Source organism: Canis aureus, chromosome 21 (assembly GCF_053574225.1).
Source record: "Canis aureus isolate CA01 chromosome 21, VMU_Caureus_v.1.0, whole genome shotgun sequence".
Lineage (NCBI taxonomy): Eukaryota > Metazoa > Chordata > Mammalia > Carnivora > Canidae > Canis > Canis aureus.
The window spans coordinates 22,743,393-22,764,597 of NC_135631.1; the positions used below are offsets into that span (position 1 = coordinate 22,743,393).

General features: G+C 53.2%; 1 protein-coding gene across 2 annotated transcripts in view; it reads right to left on the minus strand.

Annotated features, from left to right (window-relative positions):
- Nucleotides 1–452: 452 nt before the first annotated feature.
- Nucleotides 453–21,205, minus strand: part of ELF5 (E74 like ETS transcription factor 5) — a 33,037-nt gene continuing 12,284 nt past the window's right edge. For both annotated transcript variants that reach the window (XM_077863559.1, XM_077863560.1), the window contains 5 exons: nucleotides 15,505–15,738; nucleotides 11,985–12,035; nucleotides 3,984–4,052; nucleotides 2,296–2,491; nucleotides 453–1,838 (listed from right to left, as the gene is read on the minus strand). In XM_077863559.1, the coding sequence (XP_077719685.1) occupies nucleotides 1,742–1,838; nucleotides 2,296–2,491; nucleotides 3,984–4,052; nucleotides 11,985–12,035; nucleotides 15,505–15,738 (647 nt within the window). In that variant the 3' untranslated portion in view covers nucleotides 453–1,741. The remainder of the gene's footprint in view (nucleotides 1,839–2,295; nucleotides 2,492–3,983; nucleotides 4,053–11,984; nucleotides 12,036–15,504; nucleotides 15,739–21,205) is intronic.

Sequence of the window (21,205 nt, forward strand, 5' to 3'; positions counted from 1 at the left end):
CTTTGGCCCAGGGCGCGATCCTGGAGACCCGGGATCGAGTCCCACGTCGGGCTCCCGGTGCGTGGAGCCTGCTTCTCCCTCTGCCTGTGTCTCTGCCTCTCTCTCTCTCTCTGTAACTATCATAAATAAATAAAAATTAAAAAAAAAAAATCTCATCTCAGGGCACCTGGTGGCTTAGTTAAGCATTTGCCTTTGGCTCAGGTCATGATCCCAGGGTCCCACGGTGGGCTCCCTGCTCAGTGGGGAGCCTGCTTCTTTCTCTCTCTCCTCTGCTCCAACCCCCTACTCGTACTCTCTCTCTCTCAAATAAGTAAAATCTTAAAAAAAAAAAAAAAAAAAAAAACAAAAAACTCCATCTCCAAAATGCTAAGAAATGGAAGTCTCAGCAAAGGTCTTACAGGCCGCTAATGCTTTCCCGAGTCTGCCTTGCCCAACTTAACAATACAGAGACATTTTAACGTGTTAAATATTTTATTCACATTGTTTATAAACTATATCCACCTGGAAAACACAGGAATCCAAAAATAGATTATTTTACAGTAATTCACATTTTTTAGAACAAGTTGCATTTGAAGTGAAGCTCTAAGCACGGAGGTCCTTGTCCTGTATGGTGGTTCAGTGCCTGGTCGCATGAAGCAGGAAGCTTTGCTGGAGCAGCAGTCCTCGGGGCCGGCCACCTGGTCGTGGGTCACCGATGGCTTCCCTACCCCACCCGAGAGCCATGAGAAGACGTCAGTGCAGACCTTAACCCGTCAGCATTTACTGCTATCAATTCACTGTCCGTCCTTTTGCCAAGGAGATGTGTCTTAGAGCTTTTGGGTACATGCCAGGAAGACAAAGCCAAGGAGCCTTATAATGGAATCGGCCGTTACGGAGGTGTCAGGACAGGGCCAGCTCCAAGGTTTAACGTCTTGGCCACAGAATCAACAAGCTACAACCTTGTGGTGCTGACACCTTGGATCAGAAACAGCAGTGATTTGGAAATGGGGCGCAAGTCCCTGCTGACTAACTCTGCTGCCCCCCACCACCAGGAGGAGAAGAGGGGGCGTTAACTCGGCAGGAATTAATTATGTGCCTAACTTTCAGTGTGTTGCTCTAGGATGGCCGTGGGAGTTTTGCTGAGTGGCCCACACGACGCTCTGGTTCAGAAACATACCATTCACCTCTGCTAAATCCAATCCTGTCCCAGTTCGATGCAGCCGCTCTCTTATTTAATTGAGACGCTTTTTCTATGGCATCTGACTCGCACGATTTAAAAGCTACAGTATGTTTGCCTTACCCACCTGTCACCCCCTCCTACTCTACTAGCTACCAAATAGTCACTTTTCCTTTGCGAGCTGCCGCAGTTAAATAAAGGCTCAAGCTTCTGAGCCTTTCCAATGGGAGCACTGGGTGAGTCTCTAAGGGCAGAGGTGGATCCTTTTGCTCAGAGTAGCACCAATAGCTCGGGCTATTGTGTTTCTGCAACTCTTGATTAGGGAAAGGATGTTTGATCGGGCTCATTCCTTCCTTCCCTTGGGTAAAAAAAAAAAAAAAAAAAAGGAATTTCTTAAAGGGTTGCTGTCACCGTGGGAACAGACAACAACAACTCTGAATCCACATGGAAGCTGAGAGGTGGAGAAACTTTATCAGCACACTTGCAGGTTAACAACAACAGCAAAAAAAGACTTTCAAATGTCTATTGCAATCCGATGGCCTAGAAGACAAGACATCTGTAAGAGGAGCTCGGTGCTGGAGCAGATCATAGCTTGTCTTCCTGCCACCCGTGTGCATTTTTTCCAAATTTGTACACTAGCCTTCGGTCGACCCGTTCCAAAATTCCCGTTTTGTAGTAGTACCTGGGAAAGACAGCAGAAGGAGAAATGTGGGGAGGCCTGCACCCCAGGAAGACAACAGAACATAAACATGCTCCTCGTCCGCCCAGGTGACCCGGCTGGTCTTTGGTCGGTCACCCTGGTATTTTCACACCCTGTGATCACCTTACACTGAAACCTTTCCCAGACGTCTTGAGGACTAAGCCTTGCCACACTCAGATCAGAACCGGGTTCTGCGTGTGTATGTGTGGGGCGTCCTGCGTTCAGAGCCCCCCCCACTTCCCGGGGGCCACCGCCAAGGATGGGGAGGACGGCGGGCCGCTTACTGACCCTAATCCCACTTGTAACTAAGCACCGGGGTGCTGTCCCATGACCTTGCTACCACCAAGGAAAACGCTGCAAAACCCATCCAGTTCTCTGTGGCTGGCCGTTTTACAGAACTCTGCCCGAAGGCTCGGGGCATTTCGTGCTGTGAACTCACCTCAGGGCTCTGCTCAACTTTTCATACGTCATTCTGTCATTTTTCTTCCTTTGTCCCCACATCTTTGCCAGGGCTTCTGATTTTACCACCCGAAAAATACCTTGTTCCCTATCTTCCCATTCCAGGATGCCACAGTTTTCTTCGGGAGATAGAAGCAGGTCTCGCACAAATTCCCATAGATGAGAACTTTGGAGGCCTTTGGAAAAGGCAAAAAGAAAAAAAAAAAAAGAAGTTACTTAAAAAAAAAAATTCTAAGAGCTATACAACTTCTCATTAACTCGGGACACCTGGGTGCCTTAGCGGTTGAGTGCCTGCCTTTACCCCAGGTCGTGATCCTTGGGTCCTGGGATTGAGTCCCGCATCGGTTTCCCTGCATGGAGCCTGCTTCTCCCTCTGCCTGTGTCTCTGCCTCTCTCTCTCTCTCTCTCTCTCATGAATAAATAAATAGAATCTTTAATCCCCCCCCCCCCAAAAAAAACCCCTTCTAATTAACTCATGAGAATTGCTGCTTTTTTAATGGGGTTATTTTCCCTATTATGACTGAGTGTTCTCCTTGGACCCTCACTGAGCTGTGAAATGTCTGGCTTCCATTAAAGCAATCATAAAATGCACACATAGGGACACCAAATTTACACTGACTTAGGAACACCATGGCTCACAGACTGTCTTTGCTCGGTGCAACAATGGACTAATTCTTAGGAATTAATAAAATGACGGGATGCCTGGGTGGCTCAGTGGTTGAGCGTCTGCTTTCAGCTCAGGGTGTGATCCCGGGGTTCTGGGATCGAGTCCCGCATCGGGCTCCCTTCGGGGAACCTGCTTCTCCCTCTGCCTGTGTCTCTGCCTCTCTCTCTGTGTTTCTCATGAATAAATAAGTAAAATCTTTTTTTTTTAAAAAAGAATTAACAAAATGACAGTTAAATGACCTTTCCGACAGGTTGCACTAAAATCCCATATCCATACCTGTCTGGGTGGACCAAGCCTACAGTTATGTTTTTCAGTAAAGCTGGTGGTATTTGTCTTGTTCCACTAAGAGTTGTGGTAAAGGCTGGTTCTAGGGTCCAACTCCCTGGGCTTGGGTGCGGAATTCACCTCTTCCTAGCTCTGTAATCGTAATCTCTCCAGTAATCTGTAAAATGCGATCAGAAGAGTACCTACCTCACAGCAGAAGTTGGAGGATTATAATGTAATCCGTATCCAGTGACTGGCACCAAGCCTGGCAGACTTGATTCGGCCCCGGGTAGGTCTGTTTTAGGGCCAGGAAAGGCTAAGAGAACTGCCAACACATGGTGATTTCCCTCCTCTGGTCCCTGAGTACCTTTTTTTTTTTTTTTTTTTGTATATTTTTTTATTGGAGTTCGATTTGCCAGCATATAGTATAACACCCAGTGCTCATCCGGTCAAGTTGGTCCCTGAGTACTCAGGAGAGAAGGACCCTCAGTAGACCAGGAGAAATAAACCCTTCACTCAGATATTCACCACGGTTAGAAAACTTCCTTGCCTCCTCACTTGCATTCTTGGACACCACGTCCACGTGAAAAGAAGTGGAATTTTGATTACAAATCTGCTGTCTTCTTTGGGAAACAAGCAGTGCCACTCAAGCCCTCAGTGTCCAAGCTTATCAGAGTACCTCGTCTCCTGAATGGTCTTAGGGAATGGGCAACGAGAAATGGCATCTCTACACTTACTCGTTCGACTCTGACTGTGACAGTCTTGGCTTTTGATGCCACTTGTTTTCAAGCAATTAGAATCAGCATCTGCAATAGAATGATGGATAGCAGTGGGAATGGGTCGGACCTCAAATCACCGCAGGGTGAGCACCTGTGACCTGGACACCCCTGAGGTCAAAGACCCCACCCCGTGAGGTGCTCTGGGGGGTAAATTAGCGGGGGGGAGGTGTTTGCCTTCAGAGGGCATTTGTATCCAAGCACCAGGGACCTGCTGGGTGCCAGGTGCTGGGATCCATGCCGGGAATAAGAGAGAACAAGACCTCCCCGCTCCCTGTGCACGTGGAGTTTCAGGACTCCTGGGCGAGGTGCAATACGTGTCACACAAACAAGTCAGCCTCGTGGGTGTTATGAAGGAAGCAAGATAGAGAATGAAGGGTGGGGCGGAGTGCCCACTTGAGATGGGGCAGGCGGCGGTGGGTGGGGAGGCCTGTGTGCAGGAGGCATCTACGCGGATGTGAGGAGGTGAGAGTCTCCCCGAGGGAAGCAGCACGCGTGACGCCCAGCAGAGAGAGAGAGAGCCAGTGAGGCAGGCTCGCGGTGTGCCCAGGGGAGGGGAAGCCGGCTGCTGGCACAGCCCACGGGGCCGTCCTGGCAGGCCCATCGTACGGACTTGGGGTTTTATTCAAAGAGTAAAGTGAAAACAAAAACAAAAGCAAAAAACAAACAAACAAAAAAACAAAGAGTAAAGTGAAGACTTTGCAGTTTGACAAGATCCACATTTTAAGAACACTCCTCTGACGAGTGTGTGGAGAACGGCCTAGAAGGGGCACAAGGAAAAGCCATGAGACCAGAGCTTAGCGAGTAGCAGAAAGCAAGGCACTAACTCAATACGAGCCCCGTTAGGACTCGTGCTATAAGTAACAGTCTGAGACCCGTGCATTGTTTCAAAGGAGTATATGATTTAAAAAAAGAAAGAAAGAAAGAAAAAAGGCGATGCCAGATCTCACACACTCCTGCCGCTCCCCTGGCTGCCTGTGCTCCAGCCTACAGGCCTCCCCGCTCTTTCTGAAACTCCCCTGCACCTTCCACCCTGGGGCCTTTGCACTTGCCCTCCCTCTGCCGCGAGTGTTCTTTCCTTGGCCATCCACGGGTTCAGGCCCTCCTCTCAGTCTTTGCTCAAAGCCACCTTCTCAGTAGAATCACACTCGCTCACTCCTGCCCAGCATTCTAGATACACTTCTCTTATTTTTTTTTTTGCCACAATATTCATCACCATTGAACATAGCGTATTGTGTATTTATTTACTTAGTTCCCTCTCTGTTCCCATCAGAAGTCAGGGATTTATGTTTCCAGATGTATCCCCCCAACACCTAGCCCAGGGTCTGGCATACAGCAGGTGCTCAGGAAGTAGTATTGAGCAGCCACTGTACCAGATGCTGTTGGACACTAACCATGCTTACTGTACAGTCCAGGAGGTACACTACGCCTTAACCCCCGGAGGGAAGAACAAGTGCGCTGTCAAGGCAGGGAATGGCGTCCCGCGTACCGCACTGCTGCCCAGGGCAATCCGTCTCGGTGCCCCTGGCCCCTGGCACGCCCTGGTTTACCAGCCTGCAGCGGTTCCCTGTTGTCTCCAGGATGAAGGCCACCAAGTTTGTCAGGCCTTGCACAGACTGACCTCCACTCAGCAGTCTAGCCTTTTCTTTTTTTCTTTTTTTTGTTTTTGTTTTTTGTTTTAGTTTTTTTTTTATAAATTTATTTTTTATTGGTGTTCAATTTGCCAACATACAGAGTAACACCCAGTGCTCATCCCATCAAGTGCCCCCCTCAGTGCCAGTCACCCAGTCACCCCCACCCCCCGCCCATCTCCCTTTCCACCACCCCTAGTTCGTTTCCCCGAGTTAGGAGTCTCTCATGTTCTGTCTCCCTCCCTGATATTTCCCACTCATTTTTTCTCCTTTCCTTTTATTCCCTTTCACTATTTCTTATATTCCCCGTATTAGACCATATGATGTTTGTCCTTCTCCGATTGACTTATTTCACTCAGCATAATACCCTCCAGTTCCATCCACGTCGAAGCAAATGGTGGGTATTCATCGTTTCTAATGGCTGAGGAATATTCCATTGTATACATAAACCACATCTTCTTTATCCATTCACCTTTCGATGGACACCGAGGCTCCTTCCACAGTTTGGCTATTGTGGACATTAGTCTAGCCTTTTCTGTTGCTGTTCCCCCAATGTCTTCCCTTTTCTTGGGTCAGAGAGTCCCAGTGCTGCTTGGCTTTGTCCTGCCGCGGGGCCTTTGCATAGCTCCCTGCTCCCCACTTCCACGCAGCTGACCCACACTCTCCAGCCCTCTTCGGAAAGTCTTCTCTGAACTTACCCTCTGGGTTAGATACCCTCCCTGTTGCACAGCACCCGTGTGCTCCCGAGCACCTTGGCACCAGTCCATCCACGGTAAGGACTGATCTGGTCTCTTTTCTGCTCTGCTATGGAGCACTTACTAACTGCCAAGTGCTGCTAATGTGCTTCGCAGGCCCTGAATCACTGTCTGATTCAATCCCTGCAACCACCCGGTGTGGTCCTAGTGCTATTTCCATTTTGTAGAGAGAGAAGTCGGAGCCCAGAGAGTTTAAGAAGAGCTTCACCCAGAGTGGTGGAGGCGAGGCTTGAACCCGGAGCGGGCCCGTTCCGAAGCTACTGTTCAGAACTACTGCTTCATCTTGTCTTTCATAGTGGGTGTTCAAAAAACACCACGTGAATAATTATTGGCTGAGTGTGTCGAGTGTTGGGTATTGCCAGGCCCTCAGTCTCACGCCGTGTTGTGGTGAACGTCTATTCCCATCTCCGTTTTACACAGAAGTACATGGAAGCACCGCGAGGTCGGGGAGCTCACTGCAGGCCACTCGCTCATTCATTCATGAGCCCTGAGCCACGCGTGCCCGCTGTCCGACGCCCCGGAGGCCCTGGGCCATGTCTCTCCTCCTGGGGACTCACATCCAAGTGGATAAGAGCATCTAACGAGGGCCACCTGGGGGGCTCGGTGGTTGAGCATTTGCCTTTGGCCCAGGGTGTGATCCTGGGGACCCAGGATCAAGTCCCTATCGGGCTCCCTGCATGAAGCCTGCTTCTCCCTCTGCCTGTGTCTCTGCTTCTCTCTCTCACTCTATGTCTATCATGAATAAATAAATAGAATCTTAAAAAAAAAAAAAAAGAACATCTAATGAACAAGCAAATGTGGGCGATCTCGGTGCGTGATCAACGCTGAGAATATTGAAGCGGCTGGGGCGGGGAAACAGTGGCGAAGCAGGGTGGGGAGCAGCAGTGCCCTATTCAATTAGAGCCAGCAGAGGGGACTCCCTGACACGGGGCCACCGGCGGGCAAGCAGTGAGCCCCGGGGAGTCTGGGGGGCTCGGTTCGGGTCCCGGGCCCGGCCAGCGTGGAGCCCAACTCCGGGCAGGCCGACCTCAGGGCCTCGGTTCTAGCAGCGACAGCGCCTGTCGTCTGGAAAGAACGATGAGATGAACACCGCCTTCGGCCTGCGGGGTCCCCCCACCCCCCGCCCCAGCCGAGCTAGCCTGGCACCGCGCTGCTGCCGAAAGGTGGGCCCCGCGCCGGGCGGTAGGTGCGGACCCCAGAGGACCACGCGGGCCGCAGAGGGGACCTGACGTTGCTCGAAGCCGATCTTCCAAGAAGGGAGAAAGCAAGTGAGGGGGAGACACACCAGGTGGATCACGAACCTGTGAGCAGCCGGCAAGCTTGCAAGAAGGCGGAGGGAGGAGGCGACCCTTGGAGCCCCCGCGACCCCCCGGGCACTGCGGATCAGGGGTCTTGGCTCAGGGTCCTGCCCGAGGCATCCCTGTGATTCCTGTGGCCTCTGCCCCCAGGTCCCCACCGTGGCTTTGGTGCTGCTTGTGGTCCTGGGTGGGGGTGGCCCTTGCTCGGCGGGGGTGGGGGGGTGGCCGCGGGGTGGCCGCGGTGCCTCGGGGGGCCAGGGGACAGCCCCCCTGGACTCAGAACTGTCTTCCCCTGGGATGTGGCCCCGCGGCCGGGCTGTGCCCGAGGCTCCCCGCCGCGTGTGGCTGTGGGGTTCCCTCGGGACCGGATGCTGCTGAGGTGTGCCAGTCGTCGGCCGCGGCCGGAGGGTCCCAAGGCCTCCTGTCGCCCCCCGAGCCGGTGCTGCCACGGGCCTCGCTCCCCGCGGGAGGAGGGTGCAGGGCGGGAGGTGACCTGGGCCTGCAGGCTGCGTGGTCTGGCATTTCTGGGGGGGGGGGGGTGGGAAGGGGTGGCCGCAGCGTGGCCGGCGTGTGTCGCGGGGTGCCCGACAGCTTTGGAGCTGGCTGGGCCCGTGCCTCTTTGGCGGGTCCTACGCACCCGTCATCTCGTTGTCTGGCTCACTGCGGAGCTGGACCCAGACCCGGCCAAGCCGTGGGCCTTGGGGCCCAGCTGAGGGGGCAGCAGAACGAAGAGGAGGGTCCGGGGTCCGTGCACCCGCGTGTGTGGTCGTGTGCATGGTCTCATGCACGCAGGTGTGTGGTGCATGGCCAATGCCTACGAGCACGGACGTGGGGAAAACAAGTTGGGATCCCACCCGTGTGCTTCCTTGCACGTTATTGCTCTTCTGGTTTCCTCAGATGCAAATGGGGGCAACGGTACTACCGAATGGAGTTACGATGGGGCTTAAATGGGTTAAAGTACGGAAAGCGCTCCGCCTGGCACCGCGCTGGGCACAGTGTTGCACGGGCGGGCAGGACAGATGTTAATCTGCACTGCAGGCTGATGGCAGCGTTGCCTGCCACCCCAGGATGTCTCGCTGGCCAGGCTTTGGCCTCTGGCTGGCACATCTCACTCCCGCGTTGGGGGGTGTCTGAGATCGTGCCGTGTCACCTGGGCCATAGGCATCGTGATCAGATGCCCTGGATTTCTAGAACGGGCTCACTGATTGTATAGTCAGTCCGTTGTCCTCAAGCTTATTAAACTACATGCTAGGGTTTCTGTTTCAGGAGAGCTGGGGGAGAGCCGGGGGGTGGGGGGCGCACGGGCCTGGCAGGAAGGCCACGGGTTCCTGGCTGTGGCAGTGGAGGCGCAATTTGGCAGAGCCGTGGCGCTGCTTTCCGGTGTACTCACCGGACCCCTTGACCTCGAGTTCAGTCTAGAAATTGTGCCTCCTCATTGGAGAAGGCAGGGCCGGGGCTGCCCTGGTAAAGCCTGGGGCGGCGGCCGTGGCGCAGGGTTAGTCTCTAGAGATGCCAGCTGAGAACCCCTCCCTGTCTTACCACCACCTCTGCCTCCAGAAACATCTCTCCATCCTTCCCACCACCTGGTCGGGGCCACCACCACCTGGACAGCAGCCCCCAGCTGGGCTCCCTCGGGACCCAGACAGGCACGGCCATCCAGGGGATCTTCTTAAAATGCTGACGGGGCCTTACTGTTTCCTCCCAGCCTGCTCAGGATGAAGTCCACACCCAAACGCTGTGACCTGCTCCTGTCCTGCTCTTGATCTCCGCCCCCACCCCTCCCTCGGCTGCCCTTGCCCATGACCTACCAAGTCGCCGTCCAAAAGAACTTACTATGATGATGGAAATCTGAGCCGTCCTACGTGGTGGCCACTAGCTACCTGCTGCTATCGAGCGCTTGGAAGGTGGCTAGCGTGACTCAGCAGCTGAATTTTAACTTCATCTAGTTTTAATTGACCTTAACGGCCCCATGCGGCTGCTGGTTACTGCACTGAGCCTCCCAGTGTTAGTTTTTTGCTTCTTTCTCCCGGGCTCCCAAACTGTTCCCGCCTCAGGGCCTTTGCACTTGTCACTCATTCCCTGTACCCTTTTCTTCCCTCTTCCTGGCTAACTTCTGCTCATCCTTTAGGCTTAGTTTAAATAGCTCTTCCTCCAGGAAGTCTCCCCTCAACCCTAATTGAAAGGCAACCTGTTGTCCTTCCCCCACACACAGCACCCTGTCCTTTTCCTTCGTGGTATCATCATCCTTAGCCATTACACATTTATTACGGGGATTATTTGCTTAATCTCTCTCTCCCTCCCTTGCTTTATGAGGGAAACACCAGAGTGGTGCTCATCACTGCGGCCATGGCGCGGAGCAGGTGCCTGGGCCTGGCGCATGGTAGGTGTTCGAAGAATGTTTGTGGAATGAATGAGTGAGTGAATGAATCAATGAAAACGGAAGAAAAAGGAATGGATGAGAGGAGGAAAGAGTTAAGACACACCTGAGTTATCTGTCACCTTCCTAACCTTGTCCCCTTTAACCTCTAAGCTTTAGTTCTTATGGGGTACGAGGTCTTATAGGGTTTTGGGGAAGATTACCTGAATGAAGGTTAGTAAGGATTCTAGCACAGGGCCTGGCTCGTGGTAGGTGCTCAGGAAACGCTAGAGGCCATTATTATTATTATTATTATTATTATTATTATTATTATTACTATTATTATTATTATAGCAAGGAGTCTCATAGGGCCTGGTTCTATACTCAGGTAACCACTTCGTCTACAGAACCTCTGGGTCACGCTATCTCTTCCTAGCCGTGAGGGAGGCAGGCGGGCAGAAGGACCCATTCATAGGTGGAGACACCCACTGAGAACAGTTTGGGCAGGTCAGATTCACTGCTGCTTAGGAGGACGGCAAACGCCTGCCCTGGGTTCAAGCCTTTAGACAGTAATGCAACCCCCGTCCTCCCGCCGGGCCTCAGTGGGCTCGTTTCTTCGGGGGGCTTTGCCTGGACTGGGCTGGGTGGACACAGCAGGGTTCGTACCCCGCAGACTGCTGTGGATGGAGGGGAGGGGATGAAGGCAGAGCCAGGAAGCTCGGTGGGAGCACTGCTCACGGGCAGGAGAGGCCCTACCCCGCGGCCGCAGTGTGCGGGGACCCTCATGGGAGGCAGAGCCGCTCCTGGGGCCGCCGCTGGGGTCTAGGGGGCACACGGGCCTCTGCGAGCCTGCCCTGTGTGCTTTATGGATGCAGCGCTTCCTGTGCTGAAACCCTGGGTGAATAACCTTCGTTAACCAAATAACCTGAACCCTCAGTTGATTGCTGGGACTTTCAGGACCGAAAAAATAAGTCCTAAGAAACCATCCATCTAAAAAAATAAAATTAAATTAAAAAAAAGAAACCAGCCATCTGTGTCTGCCCCTCAGAGGCCTCGGGAGCCCCACATGCCCTGTCCTCCCTCTGTGGATGAAGGGGTGAAGCCCATGGAGGGCGGGGCCTGCCTAGGACCTGTGTCTCCTGCTGGTCCCCAGGCCAGGCCATCGTGTGGCACTCAGTAATGAAAAGCAACAATCGGGGATCCCTGGGTGGCGCAGCGGTTTGGCGCCTGCCTTTGGCCCAGGGCGCGATCCTGGAGATCTGGGATCGAATCCCACATCAGGCTCCCGGTGCATGGAGCCTGCTTCTCCCTCTGCCTGTGTCTCTGCCTCTCTCTCTCTCTCTGTGACTATCATAAATGAATAAAAAATTAAAAAAAAAAAGAAAAGAAAAGCAACAATCGTCATCATCTTTTAAAAAAAAAAAAAAAAGGAAAACTCTAAAGTTCCATTTCCTAAACCTTCTCTATCTGCCAAAGTGAGACGGCGTTAACTCTCAAAATCAGCAGGGTCGCCAGAGCTCCTCCATCACCTTATAATTAAAAGGTTGGTGAGCTCGGATCTTTGGAGACACTTCTCAGCGGCAGGGCCCGGGGGTTAGTAATCACCACTACTGTTGCTCACGCGTGGCAGTGTTTGGCGCATCCACGTCGCCAGCTTCAGGTGCGCAGTTTCTCCAATGCGTCGCAACCGGCGAGGGTGGCTCCATTTTACAGATGGGGAAACTGAGTCTGGGCGGAGGACGAGGAAGCCACAGACCCAAGCCCCACGCTCTCTGCCCACCCATTTCTCCCTGCTGCCTGCTCCTGGTCCGTGACCGCCCTCGGTCATCAACTTGTCAGTCGTGCTCAAAACAGAACCATCAAGCCCGTGCGCCCACCGGCAGCCTTGGCGCACCTTGGGCCGCTCGCACCTGGTTACTTACAGTCTTTGATGGCAGCCTTGGTCTCCTCGGTGTCGGTGAAGAAGGAGTAACCTGGGAAGGAAAAATGAGTCCACAAACCGCACCACGCGGTCCTGGTTTCCCTGGCCGGAGGAGGGGGTGCGGGGAGAAGGGGGGCAACCGTCCCCTCTGCGGGGAAGTTTAATTCAGAAAGAAGTTTGCATGGGGCACCTGGGTGGCTCAGTGGTTTGAGTGTCTGTCTTCAGCTCAGGTCGTGATCCCGGGGTCCTGGGATCGAGTCCCACATCTGGCTCCCTGCATGGAGCCTGCTTCTCCCTCTGCCTGTGTCTCTGCCTCTCTCTCTCTCTCCGTGTCTCTCATGAATAAATAAATACAATCTTTATAAAAAAAAAAAAAAGAACCTTGGAGGCCACCTGACTTACTGGGCCACCTGAAGCCACCTTTGAGAGATGACCATCTCCTGGTTTTTAAAGGCCTCCCGGAGAGGGCCCCGGGGCCAGGCATCCCAGCAGCCTCAAGACTTTCCAAGTGGGCCTGGGCCCTGAGCTGGGCTGCGTCACTGACCCCAGTGTGACCTTGCCAGTTGCTCAGTCTCTGGGCTCCTGTTCCTTACTGGCAACAGGTGACAAAAGTACCACCGAGAGAGTTCCCCTTGGGCTCGCAGGGTCTGTGATCTGCGATGGGGCCTCTCATCCTTTGGGGACCGGAATGCCTATGACCCGCTGATCAAAGGGGGAGATGCACGTAGGAGGCCAAGAGGAAAGCAGGGCCCGCTGAGAGGCTGTAATAAGGGTTTGGGAGACTGTGTCGGGGCCTCGGTTTACTCCTCTGAAGAATGGGGTGGGCTGGGGGTGAACTGAGAGTTTCCGATCAAGTTCCCACGTAGCAGCACAGGCCAAGGGACACCTGTTTGCAGGCTCGGTGTCCGGTGTGGGGACTAATTTCCAGTGACTGAGGAGCCTGGAACAGGGCACATCTGTAACAGCTCACGCCCACTGATCGGTCCTGGTCTGCTCGGCGCGCTCTGCCCAGAAGGCCACCCGAGAACGGAAAAGACTGGCCCGCGAGGGACCCACTCCACCCCGACCGTGGAAACCACCCATGGTCCCTGCCCTCCCCCTGCCCTCCCCTTCCCCTTCCAGCGACCAGTGTCCCTGCGTTCCTGGGCCCCTTGGATCCCTCTGAAATACCTTCTGGGCCAGAAGGCTCACTGGGCCCTACACTGCCCTGTAGCTGTCCCTGCTGCCCAGACTTACTGTCCTGTGTCCTGTCCTGCCAGAGTCCTGATCAATCCTAGGCGGTCCTAGAAGGCCTGCACTAGGCAGTGGCCGGAGCTCCAGATAGTTCCCTGTACAAATGCAGCCGCTTTGGAGAACAAAACCTAGCGCTAAGAATAATGAGTCTGCGGTAACAGGTGCAAACAGCGTGTCCTGGGCACGTTGGGACACGGTAAACTCTGGTCATAGTACGTGTGTTTCGATACACGACACGCAGTGAACATCCCTGCTTGACGACCACTTCAGGGGGAACTGCAGCGTGGGCGGTTTTACTGCTTAAAACGGTAAGGAGCCGGAAACCGGACCCCTGGAGTTGGCTTTGTGACCCCAGGGGTCCCTCAGGATAGCAAGCATGTTTGGGGGCAGTCCCGGTGGCCCAGCGGTTTAGTGCCACCTTCGGCCCAGGGCCTGATCCTGGAGACCCAGGATCGAATCCCATGTCGGGCTCCCTGCATGGAGCCTGCTTCTCCCTCTGCCTGTGTCTCTGCCTCTCTCTCTCTCTCTCTCTCTCATAAATAAATCAATTCTAAAAAAAAAAAACAAAACAAAAAAAGAAAAAAACCCAAGCGTGTTTGGCATGTTTTGCACAGACCCTGAGGGAACGGAATAGGGCCAGGAACAGGGCCTCGGGGAGGTGCCAGGTACCCGGGAGGGGAGGCGCCCACGGAGGGACCCCAGCACAACTTGACGGATGCGATGTTTGGAGAAGGCTGGCCACACCAGGCCGCATCCTCTTCCAGGACGGACGACCTCCCTCTCCGGGGCCCCGGGGTCCAGAGGCGAAGCGGCTCCCTCAGAGGGTCTGAAAGGAGCCGGAGCTCCTCCCTGAGCTGCCCTGCTGCCCTCGGACTGTCCCCTGCAGGAGCAGCAGGGAGGGCCGCTGCTCCCGGCACGGTGCTGTCCCTGGCTGTCACGAGGCCAAGACTGTCCAACAACGGACGGCAGGCCTGTTTGTCCCTCCCTTGTCCCTGGTGGGTCGTGGTCCCCAGGGCAGAAGCTGAGAAGGGCCCCAGGACCAGCCTCCATGGCTTTCCCACCCTCAGGACTATGAGGGGGAAGAACAACATATCTTAGGGCTGGACTGTCCTCTGCCCCAAGCAGGAATCCCTGCCACGGCATCCCCATCCGTCAGGGGGCTAGTCGACTGCTTGATTATCTCCAGGGATGGGGAGCTTCCTACCTTTAGTACCTTCTGAACCAGTCTTCCCACCCCCCCACCCCCAAAATGGTGCTAACTTTTGGAAAAGTCTTTCTTCACATTGAACTGAGACGTGTTTCCTTTATTTTTAAAAACCGTCTCCCCCCTGGGTTATATTCATAATGACAAAAACAGCTGCCATTTACGGCATTTGGATCTTTGTGTGCTGCTCCAGGTCATGTTTCCTGGAATCCTGTCACCTGCCAAGGTGCGCGCTATTATCCCAATGTACGGACGAGGCGGTGGAGGTTGGGAGAGGGCAAGCCCTTTGCCAGAGCACCTGAGGCTCCGGAGTGTTGGAGTCCAGGCTGGAGCACAGGGCTGGCTGAACTCAGAGCCCTTGCTTTGTGCGGACTCTCCACCAATCAGCCCTGTGTGCCGTGTGACCTTTATCTGGTCTCAAAATTGAATTATATGGTCTCAAAAACCAAAAAACAAACAAACAAAAAAAACCCCAAAAAACCCCAAAAAACAAAAACCAAAAAAAAAACCCAGAAAACCAAAAAACCCTTCCTGCTCTGAGAACACCTGTTCCTCAGCACTGGGGCTCGGGCAGGTTGAGACGTTACATAATGCCACTGGCGCCACCTTCCGGCCGCTTGCTCCTGGGCCGTCAGGAAAGCGCTAATGCTCCTTAATCAGACTCTTCTGGAAACAGGAAGGCAAAGGGTCTAGTTAATTTTCTTCTCCTTCTGCTTAATGGAAAGTCAAGCAGAAACCCCCTTTTTTCCATGCCTCCTGCTGGCAGGTCTTAATTACCATCACACATTCCTTTGCTGCATCTGCCTGGTTCCTGAAGATCTTTTTAGGTTTTCTCTCCCGGTGTAAAAAAGTACTCAGCTGGCTTCCTTGCAACTCGCTCCCTTTGGCCTCCAAGCTCTAATTCTAGCAAAGGAGAACTTCCAGGGATTGTAGAGATTTGGGAGAAGGGGATCTCGGTTAATAGAGAGTCCCAGTGCCTGAGGTGGGTTGGTTGGTTTGTTGCTGCGTGAGTCACACGGCAGGTTCATCGGGTCCCAACCCTGGGGCCCCCCCGCGGAGGCCCGCCCCTCCCCCCCACACTGACCTTGCGAGCGGATGTTCTGGAGGATGAAGTAGAGGTACTCCCCGCAGATGCCGGCCGCCTCGACGAACTCCTCCTGCGTCATGCTGCACAGCTGCAGGCCGCTGACGTTGAAGTGGCAGAAAGAGATGCAGTTGGCATCCAGCTTGTACTGGTCGCAGCAGAACTGGAGCCATTCCCAGACGTGGCGCTTGGTCCAGTACTCGGGGTGGACGGACGTCCAGTAGGAGTCACAGGCTGCGTCCGAAGAGAGAGAAGTGAGGGCCCCCGGAAGGCCTCCAGAGGCGCCCCAGAGGGAGGCCCCGGTTCTATCAGCATCCACATCCCTCGCCTGTGAGTCATAAGGGCCTCTGGCTTTGGGGTGTGCTCTCTGGGGGCCCAGGTTACCTATTCCACCATAAAAACCACAGGAGACTGGATCTTCTGGGTGGGCCTCGGGGCAGGCGAGAGGAGGAATGGCGAGGAACCCCGCCATGGCTCGGGGATGCCCGGGGCCTAGGTTTGGTGCTTGGAAAGTGGGAGATTAGAGGAGAAAGGGAAGGATGGGGCCCTGCAGGGGTTCGGTTTCAGACAACAGGGTATCAAGAACACAGCCTTTGGAGCCGGCCAAGCCTGGGCTCAAACCCGAGTTTGCCTGCTTTTGACCTGGGCAGGGTCCACAGACAGTTAAGCCTCAGTTTCCTCATCTGTAAAATAGGTATTTTTACAGGGCTGTCATGCAGTTTGGAGTTAATGGGTATAGGCTGCGGAGTGCCCTGAGTACTATCAACCAATTCAATAGTTACTAAATGCCTGTTATGGGGCCCCTGGCAGAGCTTAAGGGTTGAGCGTCTGCCTTTGGCCCAGGTTGTGATCCTGGGGTCCTGGGATCGAGTCCCGCATCGGGCTCCCCGCATGGAGCCTGCTTCTCCCTCTGCCTGTGTCTCTGCCTCTCTCTGTGTGTCTCTCATGAATAAATAAAATCTTTAAAAAAAATGCCTATTGTGTGCCAGGCACAGTCTGAGGCTGACTTGACTCCCTCTGCTCTCACGGACAGTTGCCAACACCAGCTACTGGTCGGTGCGCTGCCTCTCGTCATCCTGTGCCGAGGGCCTCAAACTGGTGAGACGTTGCCCAGAGGCCAGCAGAGCTTGGATCGCCACAGCGGCCTCCTCTGAGGAAGAGAGCAGTGGGAAGGGGGGTTGGTTGTGCTGTTGCTGTTGTGGTTGTGATGATGCTTTGAGGGATTTCCATGCTGAGGCCCGAGCCCCTTCACGCCTTCAGAGGAGCCCCACACAAACCCGGACGGAGGTGTGGGCACCACCTTGTCTGGGAGGCTGGGAAGTGGCCAAGCCCGGCTTGGAACAGAGACGGGGTGCTCAACAGCTCTGTCCCCAGGGCCAGGAGAAGCAGAAAGAGTGGCAGATGAAGGGGTTGGTGAGGTACTGGGTCAGGCTCTTTGACACAAGCCTCATGGCTGCCATGGTGTTCACTCATTCACTCATTCATTCATTCATTCATTCAATAAATGAGCCTCAGTTTCCTCATTGGCAAAATGGAGATAACGATAGCACCTCTGTCACAGAGTCGTTCTGTGGGTTGAGTGAGCTACTACCTACAAAAGTACTTAGAACCTGGAAGATTCTGACGCTATTATTAAGGTTCTCATTGAACACCTGTTAGGTGTGAAGCAACAAAGCGTGTGCTAAGGATCCCTGGTAAGAGGTTTGGTCCTTGTCCCCCAGAAGGTAACGGATTATGAACCTAAGGGGCACAGGGGACTTGCCCCAAGTCCCACGGCCAGCGTGCGGCTGAGCTGGCATCTAAGCCCTAGTCGGAGCTTGAGGGCCATCGCTCTTCTCGTTCCGTCCTACTGATCCCCAGAGCGTCAGCACAGAGAAGAGCAGAAACAGGGAGAGAGGGGATCCCTGGGTGGCGCAGCGGTTTGGCGCCTGCCTTTGGCCCAGGGCGTGATCCTGGAGACCCGGGATCGAATCCCACGTCGGGCTCCCGGTGCATGGAGCCTGCTTCTCGCTCTGCCTCTCTCTCTCTCTCTCTCTCTGTGACTATCATGAATAAATAAATAAAATCTTTAAAAAAAAAAAAAAAAAAAAAAAGAAACAGGGAGAGAGGCAGAGGCAGGCGGAGAGCGGGACGGAGTGAAAAGGCCTGAGGAGGACGGCAGAGTAGAGCGTGGCTCGGGCCGCGTGGACGACAGAAGGGGCCACACGCGAGTTAGACTCCGCAGCACACGTCACCGAGGCTGTTCTGATTCCCCGTGAGCGTCGCACCTGGTGCCGCTGTCCCCCGTGAATCTGTGGGGCTTCGGGTCCTAGGCAGGAGACACGTCCTCCGCCCCGTCAGGGGTACGGCTCCCTGGGGAGCTCCTCAGGCAGGCACTTGCTTCTCGGGTTCCTCAAATCCTCCCAGACAGGCAGGATTTCACAGAGGCGGGAACGGAGGCTCCCCCGACAACCCAGAGCCCTTCCAGGAACCTTGCCCCACCGTGGAGAGGATTGAGGGGTGATCAACGTAAACAATGGATTTGTTTGAATTTATTTTAAATTTGTAGTCAGAATTTTATATGCATGTGGGTAGAGGGTCGATACTCGGCCAGGATGGTTGAGGTCAATGTCGTCGCCTCTACCTGGTGCGCGAGAACAAGGGGCCTGCCTCTCCTTTCACTTGCTGGGCGCTGGCCCACTAGCCCGTGGGGGACCCCGTTGTGGCCAGTAGGGTCTCCTGGGAAAGTGGGACGGCCAGTCTCCCGTCCGGTCTGGGCTCTCCTCTATTGATTTCTGGGGCCTTTGACATTCCTGGTGTTCTGATGAGGGATGTTTATGAGCCTTGAAATTCTTCCGTCCTTGGTCCTGAGCTGAGCCCCCAACAGAGTTGGCTATCGGTGCGCGGCAGTCGGACGACGTAGTTTATTTCTTTTCATGGAAAGGTTTCGCCAAGTCTCCATTCCCTCCTCTCTCCACTTCCACCCCCTTGTTATTTTCTTTGGCACGTGAAGAGGGCCGTGTTGTTTCTGGAAGCCAAAGGGCCTAGAGGATTCGGAGAAACGCCCGGGTGGGGGTGGGCCCTGACATGAGGAGGTGTTGCTGGCAGGCTCCCTTCCCCTCAGCTCTTTCCTTTGAAGCTCACCCACAGAGCAGGCTTTGTGTGCGGCTCCCTCTGGAGGGAAGCCAGAGCCAGAGCCAAGCATGGCGGGCTCTCCTCACCAGGAAAGGCCTTCCCACAGCCCTGGGAGCTGAGAGGAGTATGGCTGTTCTCGTGACATGGAGGCCAAAGAGGGCCAGCATCATGGGGTGCTTTCTGGTTGCGGGTGTGTTTCTATGGTCCTGTCCTCACTAGAAGGGTGCAGAGGTGAGGCTGACAGAGGTGAGGAAGGCCGGCTTCATCTGGCCCCTCCTCTTGCCTCCCCTGTTGCTCCCTCAGGATTGCTCCTGGCCCAGAACGAAGTCTCCATCTACCTTCTCCTAACTCATTCCCACTCATCCTTAAGACCACAGCTCACTCCTCCATCTCAGGGAGACTGCCCTGCACAGCCCCCTCAGGTGTCCTTCTCAGAAAGACTCACGCCTCACCCTCCTCCCCAAACCTTGAACTCCACATGGCTGGCCAGCTCGGCTTTGCTCACCCCGAGTGGTGGGCCTGGCCTAGCCCACTGTGGGTGCCCAGTGAGTATAACCGACTGGCCAAATGACCAAGGCTTATTATCCTCACTTTATAGGTGAGGAAAAGGAGGTTCTGGGAGATTACATGACTCTACTAAGGCCACATGGCTGGTCACTAAGGGAGTTAGATCCACATCAACTCTTCCATCTTTAAATGTGAGAATTTTGTGTCACGTCGTGCCTTACTGTTCTTGGTTGAGGAGGACCATGTTGGACACACCTCTCCAATATTGACTGAAAAAGATTTGGGTGGAGGCATATACACACAGACTCACAGATATATATATTTTCTAACCTAAATTTATATATATATTCAATATATATTAAATTAATTAATATTCACATTAATACAATTTACATTATATTAATATAATATAATAAAACATAATAATATAATTAGTAATTAATATATTAAATTAATATAATTATATATACTATATATTAGATATTAGGTTAGGATTTAGGTTAGAAAATTTTAAAAATCAGAAAAAGGATGAGAAACCAATGATGACATTTGTAACCTCTATGAATGACATGACGGAGGCCTTGCTACTTGGAAGAGGTGAACTCAGGGCAAATAAAAGAAAGGGTAATGCACCCACAGAACATGTTATCTTTAACATGTTGATTGTATTGCCTGGAAATACAAAACGTTTTTCCCAGTGCATCTAGCATTTGTGAAATAATCAAAACTCTTAATGCTCAGAAGCTGAGCATTAAGGCCCTTCTGCCTATGTATCTGGGTTGGGGGACAAACTCCATGCCCTGCCCCGTAGGCTGCATCTAAATGTTAACAGGCCACTATTAAGCAACAGTCTCAGCCAGCTCCTTTGAAGTTGAAAGTAGGTCAGGACATTTGTTGAAGGGCCAGCTACAGTGGGAAGAAGAATTGATCGGCTATTCTGGGGGGATTTCCCACAAGTGATGCTATAATGGGACGTGTTTCAAGTCAGAGGGAGGACTTAAGCTTGTAGAGCTGGGCTGGCACACTCAGATGCCCCTACGGTCAGCAGGGAGTGTCCATGGAAGGTGCTCAGAACACAGGCAGGCATGTAGCAAGTGCTCATTAAATACCATCCATTTATATGTATTAATATTGGGGTTACCATACAACTACTTTACATTTTCTCAAATACTTCTGATATGTTGTGCGTGTATGTGTGTGTGCACGCGTGGTATTCCTTTCCAGAGATTTGGGTTATTTTCTTTTTGAAAACTGAGGAAGTTATATTATAAACCAAGCTACTTTGTCCTTGATGTGCCCGCATGAGTTAGGTGGTCCATGCTGTTCAAAATGTGGGGACCCTGGCGAGTCTGTGATTTTATAAAATGCTTGATGTTCAGGACACACACAAGACCCATGCTTCTGACACTGAGGTGGAGGGGCAGGGGCTAAATCCCCCCCCACCAGAGTGAACAGAAGGTACCAAGGGTAACTGAACCCACGTGATTAATGCCTGTGCATCTCCGGTGGAAATGCCAGCGAGTGGGTCCATTAATCCATGACTTCCATTCTTTATCACAGACATCTGCTGTCTTCTCAATCTCATGCAAAGAGCTCTTAAAAAAAATTCTAGGTGAGTCCCCTCGCTATTCATTTCAAATACATTGCTGCCCCTAAGCCCTTCTTACATGGAAATTCTGGAGTCAAGACTGTTCAAAGCAAAGATTTGAGGGGGGGGATATTTTGACTTTTCTAATCAAGACAAAATAGACATGCAGCAGAATGCAAAATCTGGAGACTGTGAAAGTGTGAGCTTAGTGTTTTGAGTTATGTTCCCAGACCCTTTGCAGGAGCACTTGACTTAAATTCCTGTGCTGATCGGGGAGCCTCGATGAGAAACTGTGTGAAGCTAAATGAACCTGCCAGCTACCCGAATTCAATCAGACTCCTGTTCCCACCCTCCATTCTATGATTCCATCGACTGACGTGAATTGGAGAGGACCTGCAGGAAGGGACTGGAAGGGACTTGAGGATCGTGGAGTTAACTGAGTGTGGGCTATGGAATGGACCTTCCTGATTTGCAGTCCTGCCTGGCTCTTCA